The sequence below is a fragment of the Dermacentor albipictus genome, chromosome 5, assembly GCF_038994185.2.
Source record: "Dermacentor albipictus isolate Rhodes 1998 colony chromosome 5, USDA_Dalb.pri_finalv2, whole genome shotgun sequence".
Lineage (NCBI taxonomy): Eukaryota > Metazoa > Arthropoda > Arachnida > Ixodida > Ixodidae > Dermacentor > Dermacentor albipictus.
The window spans coordinates 124,102,985-124,124,214 of NC_091825.1; the positions used below are offsets into that span (position 1 = coordinate 124,102,985).

At 46.1% G+C, this 21,230-nt stretch overlaps 1 protein-coding gene across 2 annotated transcripts in view; it reads right to left on the reverse strand.

Moving 5' to 3' along the window:
• The window catches only part of LOC139060061 (solute carrier organic anion transporter family member 74D-like), a 59,924-nt gene that overhangs the window by 21,799 nt on the left and 16,895 nt on the right, over window positions 1-21,230 (reverse strand). The window contains exon 2 of one of the 2 annotated variants that reach the window (XM_070538845.1): window positions 4,345-4,680. In XM_070538845.1, the coding sequence (XP_070394946.1) occupies window positions 4,345-4,357 (13 nt within the window). In that variant the 5' untranslated portion in view covers window positions 4,358-4,680. Of the gene's footprint in view, window positions 1-2,469; window positions 2,873-4,344; window positions 4,681-21,230 lie in introns of those variants that run through there. The other variant, XM_070538844.1, reaches the window with a different exon arrangement.

The window sequence follows — 21,230 nt, forward strand, 5'->3', positions numbered from 1 at the left end:
ACGTGACACCTCCTTGTTTTTGCCCCACGTGTCAGTACTGGCAGACTGAAATGATTGTGCAATTTCCTTTTAAGTATAGTGCGAAGCTGCCAGTCAAGACATCGCAATGCCTGTCGTATGCGCTCCAACCCGTCTTTATTATTCTGTCGATTTCCTTGTCATGACCCGGGAACTCCTGCGACTAATTGGCCTAGGTAAACGTACGCTTGCACAGATCCTAGAGGCTTACTGCCAATGACGAATTCTTGTTGTATTTACAGGCTACTGAGCGTTACCTTAGCCTTTTGCGCGCATTTATCTTCGAAACCCACGCTTGAACTTATAGTCGGCTGAAGCCTTCATTCATTTGTTGCGAGTCATCCCGCTCATATAGAAGGTCCTCATCTCAGCTGACCTGTCCTGTACGTTACGTAGTCATTGTTAGAAATTCCCGACGCCTTTCAGTATTCGGAGTCGGCGTTTGTTTTACGTCCCCTTCATATAAACTGCGCTGTTTCCTCACCTTGGCGGCAAATCAGTGTGACCTCCGCGACTCACAAGTGCTGATCAACGATGGTCACAGAGCTTCACCTTTACACGGGAAGCTGTAACCAACGAAGAGGAAGACGAGCACGTTGAGCAATTTGCATTATTCTTCTATTTATCTGACACGTGTTGCCACCTGCATGCAGCTGGTAGTGCCGCGCGCCTTTGTTAGCATACCGGTTTATTTACCTTGATTTCTTTCTACACGCGTCCGCGCCTCTCCACAAATGACGTCCATGCGTGCGGAACGTATTTTCACTCGTGATTTTCTCAAGCCATCATGCGAGACAGCGTGGTGTTGCGCGTCGTTGCTAAATTGCTAAAGCTCGGCAAACTGCATAGACTTTCTTTTTATTGAAACGAATGTTACGAGAGGTTGGCGCCTTTGTGGTGGCACCGGATACTTCTTGTCACTTGGCAAAGGAAACAAATTTGCGTAAAAAGGGGAGAATAGTGACACAAAATATGACACTCAGGAGAGCACTGGATGTATAAAAAATATACAATCCAACGGTACGTGAATCGCAAAGTTTTGTGCACTCGTGATTTGCTCAAGCCATCAATATGCGAGAGAACACGGTGTTGCGCGTCGTCGCTAAATTGCTAAAGCTCGGCAAACTGCACAGATTATAGCGACAAGAATCGTCTGTGAATGTCCGGCCGATTCACTGCAGTCAGGGAGGATCGAAAGCTAGTGGGCTCTGACGCTGAACATTTGATCTGAAGCGACCAGGGGAACACATGAGACCTCGCCAGTTTGACCAGCTGTTTACAAATTTGTCACCGCGGCCACCGAACAAGTTTTTTGAAAAATTGCGGGTGACCACTGGCACTAAAACTTTAGGTGCCACCCAAAGCAGCGGTAGCTGACTAAACAAGGACGACGGTAACGTCGTTGCAGTTTTCATAGCTGTCCTTGAAAGCTTAGAAAACAGTCGAATAGAACAAAGCAATTTCCAAGGTCTCAGAGACCTAAATATGTTTCGCGAAGTGTTTAAAAGCCATTGAATTTTCGACGGACTCCGCAGAATCTTGTTCGGCCATCTGGCCACAAGTTCGGTTCAATTTCAAAACCCAAGCCTATTTCATATAGTTAGCAGTTCACAGGGGATTGGTAATTAATTTGTCGCCAGGCGTTCTTTGTGTACTACTGCATTAGGTGGCGCGGCATCCCTGCCACGGCGACCGCATTTCGATGGAGGCGAAATCTGAAAACACCCGTGTACTTAGATGTAGTTGCACGTTAAAGAACTTCAGGAGGTTTACATTTCCGGAGTCCGCCACTACGACGTGCCTCATAATCAGATCGTGGCTCTGACAAGTAAAACCCCATAATTTAATGTTTAGTTAGATGTTGCGCCGTGCAAAAGAAAACTTCCACGTTGTTGACGTCGATGTTTTGTTTTTGCGCTTTCAATCATAATGTTGCTTTTAGTCTTTTAAAATGCTTCGTCTATGCTCTAGATGTCCTTTAAAAGAATCTTGAATTTTTTTCCCCCACATGAACGAGTACTGAGTGCAACGACTTCAACGATGACGATGGTACGACGGTGTCGGCTCGACGACTTCCACCTCACGGGCTCGGAATCAAATCGCCAGTGACGACAAAGCGTTTTCGTTTCTGACATCTTCTGCCAAATAAACACGATGACGATGTCTGTGAAAAACGCCACAACAGCTGCGATATCCCCCTTAACAACTATCGAAGTACTATAGCGCCAAACAGACGACACAGAAGAAGAGACACGGACGAGCGCTTGTCCGTGTCTCCTCTTCTGTGTCGTCTGTTTGGCGCTATAGTACTTCAGTAATGCACCAACTAGCCCAACAAAAAGTTTTGCTGGATTAACAACTATCGCTGTAACAACACGACCGCTACACGTAGACCAGTGTCATTCACCATCGATCAACAATAGACCATGCGGCATGCAGGGTGCCACTCACCGTAGACGCGCGTGGCATTTGGTGCGGCTCCGAGCAAAAGGGACTGACTTCGAGCCATGGCTCTCGTTCGCGCTGTCGAGGAACCCGGCAGTTATCGATAACCTCGCGTCGCACGTCCCCGAGATTTTCTTGTCGCGCTCGCGCGCATTGTCTTTCGCGTGCGACGGCGACAAGGGCGACCCACGCCGACAGCTGCGGAAAGTGGAGTCTCTCGAGCCTCGAGTCTCTCCCAAGCAACTGTTTCGGTGTATCACCAAAGAATCCAGAAGTAAAACGTTCGAGCACTTCCTTCAGCTGCGCGCAACTGCATTCGCGTTGCGTGTGCGAATTGCTTTAGTACAAAGCGATTCCACGGACAGCGGCAGCGTTTGCGTTGGGTTGGTAAGAACACTATACCACTTAACTTAGCCTGCCTCGTTAGAATATCGCACGTACCGCGTCGCAGCTGCGCCGTTATGACACGATCCCCCACACGCTGAGTGCACGTACACGACGTATACGGCGAGCGAGCGTGACCTGGGCATCTGGCAGACGGCGATTATGGGAGCCATGTGCCCTGGGGCGTTCTCGACGGAAAAAAGAAAATCCTACGACAGTAAGCCCTATCCCACAAAAATGGACGGATGGACGAACAACCGAATGCACGAATCTTTTACTGTTACACGCCACCTTTCATGAGCATAAATCGCGACTTCCACGATCCACCTTTTCGGCAGTCGGGCCTCTCATATCCTCCACGGCTTGTACGAGTGCCGAAGACGGAAACGTCATTTGAAGGCTTTTGATGGGGAGAAGCGAAACCCGGACATTACCAGCAAAGCAATTGGCATGACATCAATTATTTTACGGGACTATGTGGGCGTTTGCACGGATGGCTCCGCCGGCAAAGGGAGTGCGACAACAGCTTATGTAATATCAGCTCCGCAAGTAAAGCACGCTTGTCGGCTAGGATGCACGTCGTCATCAACAATAGCAGAAATGCTGGCTATTCTCGGGGCCACAGATTTTATTTACATATTGGAGACTACAAAATGTAGCTAATCTGTACGGACTGCTTACTGTCTCTAGCGTGTCATGGAGATATTGGTGAAAATCCATCACATGCACGAATAACCTATGCGATACATAACGGTACAACTCGGGCTGCTTAAGGGGGAAAAAAAAAGAAAGAAAATAAACTTGATATTGCAGTGGTCCCAGGATATGCTGGCATAGTGGGCAACGAATAGCTGACTCACGGGCAAAACTGGCCTTAAAGGTGCAGAACTTCACCTTGTACCGTTATCGCGCATCAGTACGTGACGCATATTAATAGTACTACTGGAGGGATTGTGCATGTCCGCCTGAAGAGGTTTACAAAAAAAAAAGAAGAAAATACTAAAGAATTGATCAATTAAGAAGTGGACCGTCTTCTGAAATGCCATTTGGATGTCTCGCAGTCAGCTTCCCACGCCCCCATTTTTGTGACTTGGGGGGATATATGTGTGTCCGTTTATAGCTTGTTCTAAACGCATACCGAAGACCTTAACAGTGAGTCGTCTGTGTTGCATCAGCTGCTTTCCGTAAAGCTGCTTTTGTAGGCAAAGCTCACTACCGTTTTAGAGCATATCGGGGTTGCTTTACGCAGGGATAAACTAAACCTGTACCCTAAGTATAGTAAGGAAGGCGTCTGGTAACAATTAAAACATAAGAAATACAAAATTGAGACGTGGTCACCATCACCATTTAGCAACTTTTCTCAAACAAAAAAGTGTTTTTGGCCAAAACCTGGATACTTCATCCAAAAGAAAGTTACCAACACTATACTGCTCTTCCACCGCTCAATTACACGAGTCCCTCTTCGTTTCCGCATCGATGCGATTGAAGAACACCCACCATTTTGGTTCATCTTGTCGCACGAGGAGCCGCTCAGTCCCGCTGGTTTCTAGTCGTTCGAAGTTTCGCAGCGGTTCTCCGTGCCGCTTCAGGTGCAGCTGTAGCGTGTACGGAGCAGGCAAACAGCGCAGGGCTCGCCAGAGGCGTGTGTAGAGACCACGTATAGAGACCGAAGTTGGTTCACTACGCGTGCGTGGCGCGCGGACCACCACTTCGCTCGCACGCTGGGCACACACAGCTGCTCCTGCTCCTCGCCATTGTGTCACCACCGAGGGAGCGCCTCATCCTGTTCGGCGGGTGCCGGCTTGGCTGCTTTCTTTGCCAGTGGTCGCCCCTCTGCGCAGAGCAGACAGGAAACAAAACAAGATTAAATGCTCTCAATCGGCAGACGAAAGAAGGGCAAAGGCAAACCTGGCCTCTTCGTCAAAGCGTCGTTACCCTTTTTCGCTGTTTTCTTTCTTTGTGTGTGTGTGTGTGTGTGTGTGTGTGTGTGTGTAAATTTCATCCGCGCTTCCTAACCACTGGCACGTACTTGGCGAGTTTTTGGTCCTGACAGAGTCCCGTCTTCCGGTTTCGTTGTGTGTTTTTTTTCTACCCTTTTTTTTTTCTTTACTTGATTTAAACGGGGTTCGCTGCAGGGTCGGCACTGGTTTTGCCACTGTACATCAGGCGGTGTTGCATGATGACGGGAGCTTGAAGGCGGCCGCGTCACAAGCGCATTCCAATTTGACATTGCTTCCTGCTCTTTAAGCCTGGGATCGCGGTATGAGTCGGGTATTTCGTGTCGAGAAACTGCAATCTGCCGATGTAGCTCAACTAAGCATCTTCATTTAGTGCAGCTTCAAAGCATCCCTGCGCTCCAGTGATGAAAAAAAAATAAAAAGAAAAGATACGTCTCGCGCTGTAGTGATGTCTATTCAGCTGCTCCATGAAAGAAAGCTTCTAGGATCTAAGGGTGAAATGAGGTGCGGTCAACTGCGCTCACAAACTGTTTCGACGTCGCGGGACGCCCGACCTCGGTATTCCTGGCAAGCTCACTCGTCACCTTCACTCCCCCTCCCCTCTCCACACACATTCTCTCTCTTTCTATCTCTCTCTCTCTCTTACCCGCCTATTTTTACGTGCTAGAAGGAATTTCTTACCAGTTGAGAATATAAACATGCCACCGTTCTGTATATTTTTTTTTGTGAGATCTTTAAGAGGGTGGACATTATTCAGCGTCCTTCTATATATTTCTATATTTTATTCTATATTTTATTCTATATTTTTTATTCTATATTTTATTCTATATTCTATATTTTCCATAATTTGGAAGTAAAAATTTTCCTCTTTATTTTGGAGTATTTCGTTCACTCATGTCCAGCAAGCGGTGAATATATTGCGAGCAGCGCGTTATACACGAACATAATTCACTGGTATTGTGGACGCCTGCATTTATTCTTACCCGTCACCAACTTGTGAAAATTCGGGGATAAATCTTGTTTAGCCCGATTTTCATAAAACTTGTTCGGGGTGCAAAAATTGGCTATTGTCGCCTTTTACCCCAAGAACGAAGCACCCTACACTTATTGCGCACTTCCTCTTTCTATCCCTCTCTCCTTTCCCTTACCCTCAGTGCAGGGTAGCAAACTGGGCGCTCGTCTGGTTGCCATTCCTGCTTTCCTTCTCCCTTCTTTCTTTCTTTCTTTCTTTCTCTCTCTCTCTCTCACGGCTATTCCGTTCATACAATAGTTTCACACCAATAAGTGAACGAAAAGAATAAATATATAACGAGAAGATAACAAATAAGTAACGAGATTCCGTGCTACCACGGTCACTAGACGCAGAGCGCGAAAGAACTAGGATATAAATCCCGTTTACTTAAGCAATGCCAGCAACGAGCAACAGTTTAAAACAATATGATAAAACGTATCCTACAGTCATTACGCATCGCTGTGAGAGTTCACTAAATCATTTACGATCTATACTGGCTTCCCTGCGTACATTCCAGAAAGAAACCACCTCGCAATTTGTAAACGCACATGGAACGCAGATGCCGAAGCACGCACTTACATCTTCAGCCACACAAGAGTGACATTAACGAAGGAATGGTCAGGTTTCTGCTATTGCGATCATCGGCGATGAGCGCGACAGAATTTGCGCCGAGGAAAGCCGCGATTTTACGCACTTGTTTTTAGAAGCGGGGATGTCCAGGCAACTTCCTACTTAGTGATTATCGGCGTGGGAGTCAAGGTGGCGTATAATGTTCGTGTTGGCAAACACCAGACACCCTGAATAAATTGCGCCTATTGATGGCGCTGTTGAGCAGAGGGCATGACCCTGAATGACTGAACAAGAAGTCAGCTGAAGCTATGCCATAGAAACAAAAAAATGTAAGTACATGGCGTAATGTTCACTCTTTTGTAGAGAGAGAGAGAGAGAGAGAGAGAGCAAGGATAGGAAGGGCAGGGAGGTCACCCAGACGAACACCCGGTTTGCTACCCTACACTGGGGGTGGGGGAAAAGGGAATATTGTCTACTAAAATTGCCACTATGATCTACAGCACCTCATTCCAAGAGCCTTTGTTTGGTGAAGTGCTAGTACGGAAGACATGCATGACAATCGCATATGCAAGTTCACTTTGCTCTCTCACGTTCCTCTCCGCTCTCTTCTCTCTCCGCCAAATCTGCTGCCCCTATGCGGAGTGATAGGTTAAAGGCAAGGATTCTCGGGCCTACCCGCCGACCTTTTTCTTTTCCTTATCAAAAATTTCTTTCAAAAAATAGCGGCGTTACTCTCTGTCCTCGTTATCCAAGGAAAGCGGAATCTGGGCACAACAGGATGCATTAGTTGTCAGGGGTGGAGATATATGCCAGGTGAGCGCCTGCCCAACGACGCCACACCAAGGGCTAAGGAGTGCAGGTCGTCTTGGGGTAGTACTCGCTTGTTCAACATTTAGATCCATTACTGAGACCTCGCGCATGCGCACAAGGAAGAGTTCTCGCTGCGGTTTTGCAAAATGAGAGTAAATATATTCTGTCGGGCCCGGTGCGAGCACCCTAAACAATTGAATCAAGGAGGACGAGCAGCAGTACCGCATGATCGAGGCGCCATCGTCTTAAAGCGACAGTTTTCTTTAGCTCAGTGCAGCAGCCGTCCGGATTAAGAAGAATCAATTGCGTTGTTTGAACTCTGCGCATTTCGACTGCAATATCATAGTTTCAGTTTGGCTGTGTCTTGTACGCTACCTTGCGTGTAATTTAGATATGCCTGCTTCAGTAAAATTCGTTATTGTGTGCACAAATGTCAAGCGCTGTTTCTGGATGTCGCTATGCGAAATATGATGGTGCAGCTCAGTATATTGTTGTCGTCGCTGTTAACTTGACTGACAGACATACTGGAAAACGAGCTGCCGGATACACTGATATCGCATCAGGCATCAATCATCATTAACGAACACTCATGGCGAAACACACACACACACACACACACACACACACACACACACACACACACACACACACACACACGCACGCACGCACGCACGCGCACACACACACACACGCGCGCACACACACACACACACACACACACACACACGCACGCACGCACGCACGCACGCACGCACAGGGCCAGAAGTGAAGTCGGCATAGGAAATGAAAGTTCACCCACCAACACCATACACAGTTATCAAAGTTCATGAGCATTTTACGCACAATAAAGCGACACAAGTAAAGAACTGGCACTTATTTGCAAGGCACTGAGAGACTCGTAGCCAGCGCCGTAACCGAAGTCGACGAAACGTTTTAGGCGTACAATATAATTAGCTTGTACATAGCGCACAGAAGAGACACGCTTAAGGCCTCTATCAGGGCAAGCGAATGAAGAGAAGAAAAATTAAACAAGACAGATATTCCACGTTAGAACAGACTAAAAATGCGCAAAATAAGATATGGAGGACATATGATAAACGAAAACCATTAAGACGAACTGAACTACACTAATATATAGCTGTGAAAAAATAATAAAAAGCTTTCTTTTCTATTACAAACTTTTATTTGAATGATACCTTAAGGTTTCTTTTATCTAAAAAAAATATGTTTGTTTCTGTTGTCAGGCACCCTATTTATTCATTTTTGTATTGATCCCTACAGGGTAAAGTGGATGATTTATCGTAAATGCTGTTGGCGAAACGAATTTTGTACGTTTTTATGGTCCTCAGTTAACATATGTGTGCAGTTGCATTTCCAGTGTAAGTGTAGGCAGGCACATCTCTTATGCTCGGGCCAATAATCCTTTATTCTTTAAAAAGATACGGCTTCTGAAACGTCACGCCACTGAGCGCGTGGCTATACTATACTGATAGAGTTGATGCTTGGATGTGTCGCGCTGTGCCAGGTGCTCTGTCGCTTGTCAAATGATTTATGCAACGCGGTTATCTGTGCACTTTGTTACAACTGCACCGCAGCGTTTGACCCCTTTCGTACTCTCTGAAAGCTGCAGTTGTGAGAAAAGTAAGAGTCAGGTACTCTTAAAACAAGGGGTGACAGTTTTTTTTTCGGCAACATGATGGAAAAGAATTAATAACAGAAGATGTTAGTACAACTACAGAACGAAGTGAGAAACAGAAGAAAACGGAAAAGGTCTGTCGCTAAAGTTGCCAAACTTACAACAACAACACCACCAACAACAACAAATAGTGTTGATATAAGCACTGCCCATGCAAAGAAAGTCACGAACTCGGAGACTTCTCTGTATAACCGCGAGGCAACCAGAGCCCAAGACCTCGGATCAGTCATGGATCTTCCATGGATCAGCCGTGGATCAGCCGCCTTGTCTCGCGCATACGGCGTTATTCTCGTGCTTTGATGCCTTGTGGATTCGATGGTCGGAATTAAGTGATGGCCTTGTTCGTATCAACCAGTTCCGAACCATGTACAGCCAAATCTAGATTTAAGGAAACCCGGTTATTGCGATCTTGTTTTTATTTAACTAAAAGGTTTCAATTCCTCGACGCGATTTCATAGAACCAGATGCGTTGGAAACTTCGCAGCGAAGAAGTGAACTCAACGTCCCACCCGATTTAACGAAATTTTGTAAGCAAGTCTGGGTAGAACGTGGAGCAAAAAACATGGCTGTGTCAGGGACGCCATTTACGTGCAATTGTCGTGAAGGAGCACGAGAAATGCTACCGGCTTCGATGAGTGCGTACGCAAGTCCGTAGGCAGGCAACATTTAATTTTTTTTTTGCTCTTGAATAAATAGAATGTTATTCGCGTAAATGATCCGATTTTTTTTCCGACTTAAGGAAGTTCTCGATTTAAGGACTTCGTCGACTTCGTTAAATGGAAATTTAAGTGCAGCAGAAAACGGTCCAGAATTTAGCAGTTTCTTACGCAAGAGAAATAAACTTGAAGTGATCGCTAACCGACTGTACTTCCGTTGGCTCTGAATGTTCTTCGAGTATGCCAAACAGATCCTTTTCGGGTGTGTGTTTCGATTTCCCGCACAGATAATGACAGACGCGGAGCGCAGGTAATTACAGCTTTAGTTTTCCAATTATGATTCGCCCTCTTATCGCTAAAGAGCCTTGAAAGCCATTAATTTATTGCGCCGTCGCTCAGGAAACGACCACTTTCTTCCGAACGATGCCGGGTTTTCCTCGTAGATCTACGCAGTTTGATTGATCAGGAGGAGTGCGCTGGTCAGACGCGCACACGAGAGAACGTCTCGTGCAAGAGGCAATCGCTCAAGGCTCCAAGTGGACGAACGTCTTCTCGCTGCAGCCTTTATGACTTTCACGCCTAGACGTGAGCGGCAGTCGATACCACTCCTTTTCAGCAGCAGCTGCTCCATTTGCACGTGATCGATCGCCAAATAATAATAATAATAATAATAATAATAATAATAATAATAATAATAATAATAATAATAATAATAATAATAATAATAATAAAGAAATAGACATAGCATTTAGACGCGTTTGACATCCTTAAATTGTATATTGCAAAAAGAAAAGAAGAAAAAGAAAGCAAACGAGAAAAAGAGAACAGTTGGCTATAGGTGTGTAGTTGTTTTTACTTGTTTCAATGAAGCCGTAGCGAAGGGTGCAGTCGGCGACAAAAGTTTACCGGACACAAGTTCCCATATATGTCGCAAAATCTACGACAGACTGAAACCGCTTCCAAAGGACTGCATCCTCTCCGTTGCGCTTCCGCAATCCATCCCACTTTTGTGTCCGCGGCAAAGAGATTGTTGGCAATTCTATATACCCGCACGAACGTCTTCCATTACGTCCGTAATCTTGGACCGCGCTTCGCTGTTCCTCGTTTGCCTAGCCAACCATGCATGTCAAACGTTTACAGGGCGCTATCCCGGCCACGGCGGCCGCATCTCGATGGGGGCGAAATGCGAAAACACCCGTGTGCTTTGATTTAGGTGCACGTTAAAGAACCCCAGGTGGTCGAAATTTCCGGAGTCCCCCCCACTACGGCGTGCCTCATAATCAGAAAGTGGTTTTGGCATGTAAAACCCCATAATTTAATTTTTTTTTGTTTACAGGGCGTAGTCACTCAAACCACACGCATTCCGTGTATCGGATCCGAGTGCATGGGGGGGGGGGGGGATCTTCCGGTTCGACAAGTACGCAGGCGAGCTCAACACACTGGCGAGAGGTCACAAGCGGCGAAGGTACCTCGCTCAGTGACCGCCGCCGCAGTCCCTAGACCTTGGCGCCGACGCGGAACCTTGATTCGACAAGGCCTGCCTTCCCTCTCTGACTCTCATTACGTATTTCGCGCGATAGGAGCGCTGTGTTAACGAGCCAGAGAAACGCGACTGCGTATATGCGGGTGGCAGGCGGCCTCCAGCTCTCTCTCTCTCTGCCCCCAAATGGTTACGTGCAATGTGATGCGGTTAATTGGGGTTACGCCCGGAGAACCGGGATTGCTTGGAAACGCGCAGAGGCCATGCCGCAGCTTAGTGTCTCGCTTCGGGCGTGGAGGCCAGTGAAAAAGGCTGCGCAACAATTCCTTTCCGGCTGCTGCTCCCTTTCAGCGACGGGTAATCATGGTGGACTTTTTTTTTGTGTGTGTTCAGGCGTATTGCGCAGAACAAAAGCTGAGGTGTTTGTTGTCGTAACTGGCATGCCAATGAACTGATGCAAACGAGCGCCTTGCGTGTACTTCCGCGTACTTCTTTTCAGGCAGTGCCGTCAAATCCCATGTTCAAGGTCTGAATAATAATTTAATAACGAATAAGGCTCGAGTATCAAAAAAAAAAAAAACGAGACGTGCTTCTGAAAAAATTTACGCCGTCTCTAGGTTGTCTATATTGAGCTTTTGTGGCTCGTTTTGCATTGTCTTATTATACTTGTGGCTTTTGCTTATACGATATGGTCCATATGTTCTCTATGGACGAAAGTAGTTAATAAGTACACTCGCATTTGGCCTGCTGTGCTCCACATGCTCTCTAAGGGTTTGCTTGTAAAAATGTTTATAAACAACGATCGACAACGATATATATGATGATCTTGAAACTTTTTGTGCGCAAACAAACAGGGACGAAGAATAGGAGCAACACAAGGACAAGCGCTTACTAGAACTGCTGGGTTGTTTAAGCTATAGTTCGGACAAGTAGAAAGAGGGCCGGGAGAACTAGAAATGAACTGAAGCATAACCGCGAGTCGGCCTGGTTGGAACAGATTTATCTTAAAACTTTTTGTGCGCAAACAAATAGGGACGAAGAATAGGAGCGTCCTTGTGTTGTTCCTATTCTTCGTCCCTGTTTGCGCACGAAAAGTTTTAAGATGAATCTGTTCCAACCAGGCCGACTCGCAGTTAATATATGTGATGTCATAATTCCACGGGCTATGGAATGTATGGAAATCACAAAAAAAAAAACGTAATCGGACTTTAATATACACCGTCTAAATGAGCTTTTTGTGAGTGCGTTTGGCAGCTCGTCAGCAAGCGGCATTCAAAGATAATGTAAAAATTTAAAGAAAGTATTTAAATATTTAGATACACCATGCAGTGTAAATGAATGAACTTTTTCTGGATTGTGCAACCACCGTGGCTGAAAAGGCTCCTCACATCATCGTCATCATCATTACCTTGAATCCACATGAAATTGATTACGGGTGAAATGACGCTCACGCGCAATGCATACCGCCGTCGCACAATATACATCATCATCATCATCATCATCATGATCATCATGACTTTGAATCCACATGAAATTGATTACGGGTGAAATGACGCTCACGCGCAATGCATACCGCCGTCGCACAATATACATCATCATCATCATCATCATCATCATCATCATCATCATCATGACTTTGAATCCACATGAAATTGAATACGGGTGAAATGACGCTCACGCGCAATGCATACCGCGGTCGCACAATGTACATCATCATCATCTAGCCGATTCCAACTTGCGCCTGGAAATTTGCTTATTTCATCATCCCACCTAATTTTCCGCCGTCCTCGACTGCTCTTCCCTTCCCTTCCCTTCTACACTGCGCCATCGCGTACGTCCGAGTAAGCCTATATGGGATAACTTATGTTTAAGATAATCTTATGTGTAACCGAATATATAAATGATGGACTTCACTATTTTGCCGCCTGCGTCATCCTTACCTTATGTTCAAACGAGGAAGCACGCGACTCTTCTGTCCAGTACTCTTCAGTGCTCGCGGGTGATTTCACTGGAAAACGCAAACGTGTGTCAATGAGTTTGATGCCTGCGCGTGACTCGTTAAAGTGCGCGTCTGTCCGTTGAGCGGACGCAGCTGTCGCGGTTTTGAGTTGCGTTTTCCTTGTTGCGCACGCTTTCCTTGTCACTATGATTGAGAGCGTGGCTTCCTCGACCGGGAGTCTTTGCTCTCCGTAAATGGACTGCGCAACATGGGTCGTACATGCAAATGTAAGACCTGTTGGGAGTTATATTCTCAGCGCCTGTCCTACCCTTCTCGTCCGTGTATATTTTGTAGGGATGTTCGAATGGTGCAATTTACAAATCGAACCGAATACGAGTATTCAAGAAAAAATTACCTTCGCATGTCGCATTGAACTCTGAATATTTTCTTATTTCTAAGCAAACTGAAATATAATTCAGCTTGCCAGGAATCCGTCCGAAAAAAAAAAAACTTATTTACCTTTTTTGATACATGCATATAATGCTGTTCTCAAATGGACGTCCAGTCACCTAAACAGATTGCAAATGATCAACACCAGCTTTCATTTATCTGGTGCACTACAAAATGATATCCATGAAACAATTGAATGTTCACGTCACCAGGGCCCTTATTCGCTAAAGCTTTTACGCTAGAATTGCTCGTAAGAGCAAATTCCAGCCAATTGTGATGCGGGACGTATCATTATCGAAGGCGGCTGGTCAATGGCAACAAACACTTACGAACGAAAAACTTTGCGAATTCGGCCCGAGATTCGTACGCTGCCTAAAGGTGAGGTGTTATAAATGGTGCCGAAACTATGGCGTTTATGACGTGTTTCCGGCTCCTCAATCGCTTCCGGCGCATGCTGCTAGCAAAAGCATGGCCTTCGAGATGATCTTCTGTAACCTAGAGAGAGCCGTCGCTGATACCTGGATTTGGACACCACATATCGGATGACGGGAAAGTATCGAACATGTGTTATCTACCATGTCTGTTGGCTCTGGAACTAGTGCCTCTGCGTATAACTGCGGCTGCAATCACTCAGGACAGGGCCCTCGTGCATCAAAAACGTGCTCTTTCTATTATATTTGAAGAGACGCGAAATTGACAGTTTCGAATATTCATTAGTCGATTCGAATGTGAATTGAGTAGGAAATATTATTTGAGCCGTGGTCAAACTTATTAATATTCGCATGCCCCTTTCTTGCGCTGTTCTTATAAGCCTAAAGAACGAACCATGCAACTATCCTAGGAGCGTGTGCATAAGATCGACAACGCAGTGGCCGATAGTTCGCTGTGCAAGTTAGCAACAGGCAGCCCACGCGAACAGTGAAGGCCTTGCGAAAGAATGGAATTCAAAATGCGCCCGGCGTAACCTTCAACAACGATCTGCCCGATCCGTCTGCGCGGATTTGAAATTGTTCCAGCATCATAATCGAGGCCTAATGAAACGGCTTAAAGTGCAGCCGAACGACGTGGAGCTCTCAGGTGACATTGCATAACTGATGAACCTTCGGAGGTTTCTTGAAGCCAGCAGCACTTTAGGAGGAAATAATTATTTCAAGGCATATAATAGAATGTATAATCACAAACTGACCAAGTATAAGCGAATATAATGTATCGTCAATTAACTGTATTCCATTTGTCCGGTATTAACCTTGAATCTGTGCATATCAGCCACTCAAACATTCATGCGTCTTTATGCTATTTGACTTCAAGCGTTGTTATGTGGACCGACTTTACGTTCCTTTACGTGACTGCGCTTTTTATTCAAATCTGTGCCACGTGCTTGCGTCCCATTAACTTTATGCGCAATTGTGATATAGGCTATAAGCAATACTGTATTAGTAAAAAAAGTTATTATGCATTTATCTTTTGTGATAATTCGGACCTGCAGACTCAGTTATTTCCTGACTACCCTGCATTGAAAAAAGATGCGATATGCCTTTTCTGCTTTTGCTATGTTCCTGAAGAGCAGAGGTGAAGCCGCCTTTTCGAGGCTTCGATTGGCCACATGGATTCAAGCGACTCACCCATAGAACACATGACAACTATCCATAAAAATTCGACGGTATTCTATCAAACATCCCTGCTTGTGTTTTGGCTCAGTGCTTTAACACGTCGGTCATTGTTGAAAGCCGCAGCCGATGTTGTACACGCCGTACAACAGCCGATGTTAACTTCGCCGTATACGATCCCCACGGGCATGTGTGAGTCCGAGGTTGATTTCGAAGCGATCGCGCGCATTTGGCAAGATTCAAGGACTCTTCGCGCCATGGTGTACCGGTTCGGCAGTGCCATCACGTTTCGCCCTCTCTTCTCTCTCTCTCGCCGCTTTTGTCGCTTTCGCGACGAGTCACTAGCGCTTTGTGACCCACACTTAAGGCATTTGAAAACCAAAGGACAATGGCACGTTAGAAAAACCTTGCCTGTCGTCGCTTTCCGCTGCTGTATGCATACATGCTCTCTGCGGGCGCTATCAGTAGCAAGGTCTTTTGTGAGCTCCAACACGTACGCATGATCTTGCGCTCTATCAAGACGTGCATAGAGTCGAACCGGGGCTTACCCCGGGATACTGTTTCGAAAATAAACATTTATTCCTCCTCCTCTTCCCGTTGTTACATTCGTGTTGTTAGGTAACAGAAAACACACGACGAAAGGAGGTTTCTCAATCGAAAAAAAAAAAAAAAGAGACAACTATCCAGTCGAGGTGGAATCTACATGGCAAGACACGAGGCGACATATATAACGCCCCTGTGAGCAGAGCTGATCCGATCTCTGGAGGCTATGGCGTGTTAGCTCATTGGTTACCTATTTACCGCGAGATCGAACTATAGGTGGCAGCAGGGTCGCCCGCTGGTGTCGATAGGCGGTCGACGGCGCGCATTGAAACGTACACGACGGCGTTCCGCTGTGAACGATTTGGCCTGATTTTGGGGTAATGAAACGCACTGACTGCAGGGAACTGATCTTATTTTGCCCTTGAATGGCACGTGTTTGCACAAAATGCGCGGAACGTTTCTTTCTTTCTTTCTTTCTTTCTTTCTTTCTTTCTTTCTTTCTTTCTTTCTTTCTTTCTTTCTTTCTTTCTTTCTTTCTTTCTTTCTATTTATTTATTTATTTATTTATTTATTTATTTATTTATTTATTTATTTATTTATTTATTTATTTATTTATTTATTTATTCTGATCACACTGGAAACGTTGACAACGCCTGTGTGGCCGACTTCTCAAAAAACAGTAGATTGTCCAATGAGCAACGAGTGATAATATGAGGTGATACGAAAAACAAGCAAACAAACGGTCTGGCAATAAAGCACATTTTGTAAACATGGTTGAAAGAAGCGCAAACCGTCATTCAAAGGGGGACTGACACTCAGCCACACAGTCTCTGTTTCGGCACTTTCTTGAGGCGTTTCGTGCGCGTTTCGCTTGAGCTCCTCCTACTTTGTGAGTATACTTTTGCGCAAGACAATTAATACCTAATTATCCGCGAGTTTGTCAGTGGTTTAAAAAAGCCTGTTCCTGTAAAAAGAAAGGTGGAAAAGTAACAGGTCAATGAGCACTCTACGTCAGGAATAGTACGCACACATCTCCGTATTTTTCGTTCGTCGTGACAAACAGTTAATGAGTTCAATTAAATAATCTTGACCATGGTGAGTGACAGTACATTAGTAGGATCATCAGGTTGCTTCAGACGAGATTGTTTTTATCGCCCTTTCACGGTTACGCGCACGACAGCGATGCGGTAGAGTTGTGATTATTTGAGGAGCTAAAATTATTAGGTTGTACTATTGCAGCTAACAGGGGTCATTGTTGCATCAAGCTAACAGAGCCAGAATGAAGAGCGAAAGGGAATTATAATAACGGCATTTCGACTTTTCATAATGCAGTTGTCATATAAAGTGCATGACGCGGTATGACATGAGTGCATGCTTACGATTCCATTTTTTTTCTACGGCTGAGTGATGTAAGTGAGAACAAGGCAGGTTGTCTATGATAGCTATACTATAATATACAAGCGCGCTTTAGAGCGCACCTACGGAAGTGATCGTTTATTTCAATCGTTCTTCGTTTGGTGGTTGAATGCTTGTTGCGCGTTCAACAGTGTTTATGCCAGCACAACGGCCGCACCAATCTTTGAAAAAACGAGTAAACAAATAAATAAACATGTTTACGCGGAACGTAATTCAGTTTTGTTACGAAATGATAAGAAAGAGACAGTGGGAGACGCGCTATACAACGTATACAATCTAAGTCATCTTCAAGCGCTTCATTCGAAAAAAAAATCATTATAAACGAAATGAAAACAATCTGTGCAGGCTGGAGAACCTTCAGGCAGAAACATTGCGTATGTCTCGGCTTACTTTGCTGTACCACAACCAAGGGCGCTTTAGTGGAATCAGGGTGCCTACTCATTCAACATGTACTTATTTTGTGAAACAGTGCGTACCTATACTAGCCTGCTGACCAGACAGCCACGCCACGCATCGCCATTATCTCCAAGAATCAACTCCGACAGCGAGTTCTCAACAGCAGTTCGTTGTCAGTTGACCGTTACGCGTGCAAGCTTCCAGGCCACTGATATCGCCGATAAACCTCCGTCGACAACGCCGGTCCGACTACTAAAGCTACCGGGACTTACGAAGTGGTACGTTTCTTCTGTGTTAGCCCGAAGCAGCTCGCCCTGTTCCGTGCATCCGCACAGCACAGTGGAACTCTGCAGGTACATACCATTTAGTTATGCCACACCATATGCCACAACGGCTGCATTTAAACTAGAAGAAAGGGGGTTAACCGAGGGGCCCGATTTTTATTAGTCATATCATGAGAAGCCAACAAACACTGACACCAAGGACAACATGGAGGAAATTACTTGTGGTGAATAAATGAAATAAAGAAACGATAAGTTAGAGGAAATTAATGTGGATAAAAAAACAGCTTGCCGCAGGTGCGAGCCGAACCCACAACCTTCGCATTTCGCGTTCTCGTGACGCCTGCGGCAAAAACGACGTTCCACGTCCGCCGCCAAGGTCTATGAGTGGTGGCGCTGGCTAACACTCCAAGGGTTCTACTAGTACACATAAATACCCAAGATTAAGTGGATGGGGAACCGCCGCCGCGGTAGCTCAATTGGTGGAGCATCGCACGCGAAATGCGAAGGTTGTGGGTTCGGCTCCCACCTGCGGCAAGCTGTTTTTTCATCCACTTTAAGTTCCACTAATTTATCGTTTCTTTATTTCATTTATTCAGCACAAGTAATTTCCCCTATGTTGTCCTTGGTGTCAGTGTTTGTTGGCTTCTCATGAAACGGCTGCATTTGTTATTCCTCAACTTGGTATTTATTGCCCGGCAATTTCTATTTGGCCACATGTATACGGCTGAAGAACTGGCTGCCACGAGGGACGTTGTTTGTTTTTTTACACTACAAGCACCTCAGAAATGGACCGTGTACTGTGATAGCCAATCAGCGTTGCAGGCGATATATATTCCTCTTTGAATAGAGGGCCATATAACATCCTGGTGCTGTAGAAGTTGTCGAGCGTCACGACGGCTGCCCACCGAAGTGACCGCATCATCGGGTTTCAATGTGTGCCTGGCCAATGTGGCGTTATCGGCAATGAATTCGCTAGCAGCGAGGGCAAGATCAGCCTTCTTTGTCTCTGACGAAATGCGGATTGTCTACTCGCGACCTGGTAACAACTTGCATATCACATTACTCATGCACGACCTTACGATTATGCAACAGAACTCGTACTGACAACATCCACCGACGTCTGCATCTATTCGACCCAGGTACGATATTCCGCGTACTCCTGAACGGGTGCGCAAAACAAAGACACCTTTGCTATACGGAAGATTCGTCTAGGCGTTGCTTTTGCATGCTGCTACGCACATCTCATCGGCCGGCTGAATGGCCTGCACTACGAACACTGACAGGCACCTGAAACGCCGGGACACGAGCTATGCCCAGCACAGGTGCCATAGGTACGGACACTGAACGGTTTCCTATAGCCAGAGTCGGCAGGTAGCCGCTGTGTCAAACGTGAAAAAATCGCGATCTGGTTATGAGGCACGCCGTAGTGGGGAACTCCGGGTTGATTTTTGGCCACTTGGAGTTCTTTAATGTGCACCCAGCGCACGGTACGAGGGTGTTCTTGCATTTCGCCCCCATCGAAATGTGGCCGCCCCGGCCAGTAACCGGACCCACGGCCACTTCCCTGTCGCTATACGTTTATTACGTCTCGACGAAGGTTGGCAACACACAAACATTCGCTACCACGTCACCTCAAAGAAAGCCCTGCCTGCGTATTTAGTTTCTTCTTCCGCATGAGAGAGATTATAGATTGCAGACAGATCTCATTTCTCTCAAAACAAAGTACAGAATGAGAGAGGACGGAAGGACTTTGCATATATACCTACGTCGCTGCACCGCATAGATTCTCATGCACGCGATCGCGCACGGATTCTGCATACACCGCTATGTGATTGCGGTCTCCCCTCCGTAACCCTTGCGCCATGGCAGCCAGAATAAAACAGTGGCTGGCCCACGTCGCGCGGCTCGTGAGGAGGCTTTCGCGAAGTGCCACCGGGCAGGCAGCATGCAAGGCTTTCCAAGAAAGGCCGCGGGCCTTGCGCACATAACTCTCGCTCGCTCGCGGCTTGCGTGAAGGATGTTAGCGTCGTCGAACAACCCGTTTCCGCTTCTTCGCACTCAAGCTTGCCGCGCAGGTGTACACAGGGCGCGTGACCTCGTGACCGTCGAAGAGCCTTGCCGCCTGTCTCGTATTGGCACCATCGTCGTCGCCGCTCGCCTGGAAAATCCACAAGTACGCCTCCCCGAAGGCTATACGGGGGCACCGCGTGAGCGCGTGGTTTTTGTGTGTGTCCGACGGACGTTTATGTACATTGCTGGTGTTGCACAAAGCTGTCGCTACGTATGCCGACCGTCACATTAGAAATGTCAACATTTCTAAAACGAGAAGAAAGGGGGGTTAACCGAGGGGCCCGATTTTTTATTAGTCATATCATAAGAAGCCAACAAACACTGACGCCAAGGACAACATAGGGGAAATTACTTGTGCTCAATAAACGAAATAAAGAAACGATAAATTAATGGAAATTAAAGCGGATGAAAAAACTTGCCGCAGGTGGGAACCGAACCCACAACCTTCGCATGGTTCGGTTCCCCTCCTGTGGGTTCGGTTCCCACCCGCGGCAAGTTGTTTTTTCATCCACTTTAATTTCCATTAATTTATAGTTTCTTTATTTCATTGATTAAGCACAAGTAATTTCCCCTATGTTGTCCTTGGCGTCAGTGTTTGTTGGCTTCTTATAACATTTCTAAAAGTCATTCAATGAATAAATCTATGAAGCATTAATTATTTAATTAATTAATCGGTATACTGTGTCGGAGGAGGCATCGCATGCTCGTTGTCTTCTTTCCTCGTGCAAAAACCAGGCAGGAGCGCTATTAAAGATAATTGCGTTTATATTCAGTTGAGGAGATTATCGTTCAGTGACTCACGTTAGCGCTAAAATGACAGCACGGAGACTGACATACGTAGAGAAGGAAGCAACAAAACACGAACTCGCACTATGGCGCGCTACTTTTGAAATGCCAGAAACTATAACCGCCCGAACCGATATTATCTCGACACTCGCGTGCGTCACCTGTTTTCGCACTCTGGCCGGCGCGGTCTTGGGCGTCGGCGTCTGGCCGAGCGAGAAAAGAAAACGCATCCACGTCATAACTCACCCTCCAGACAGATTTGAAAGCGGCGCACTTGAATCCACCGATTTGATGGGAAGCACTTTGCGGGCTTTCCTATTTGCTGACACGCCCCTCGCACGGCGTCTAATACAGCCTTGATCTACTTCCTTGCTGATCAAGAACCGCTTGCGCTATTTGCGCGACGTAATGCTTATCACACGGTAACGCCGCGATGACTTTCTCGTGATGGACATTTTGAGAGCTCGTGCGTGTGCTTTGTTCTTAATCTCAATTCATTGTCGTGATCACTTTTCCACTTTAGTGACAGTTTACGGGGTTTGCCGCGAACTGAACTATTTGAGTGTCGGACTAATGGTAAAAGCAGTAAGCAGTAAGCGTGTTGCAGCTTCGGTCACAACTGACTCAGCATTACTCGTGATACGTATATATTTGCAACTTTATGGCAAGTTCTTAGTATATATAGCGCGAGTTTCCGTTAATCTTAGACG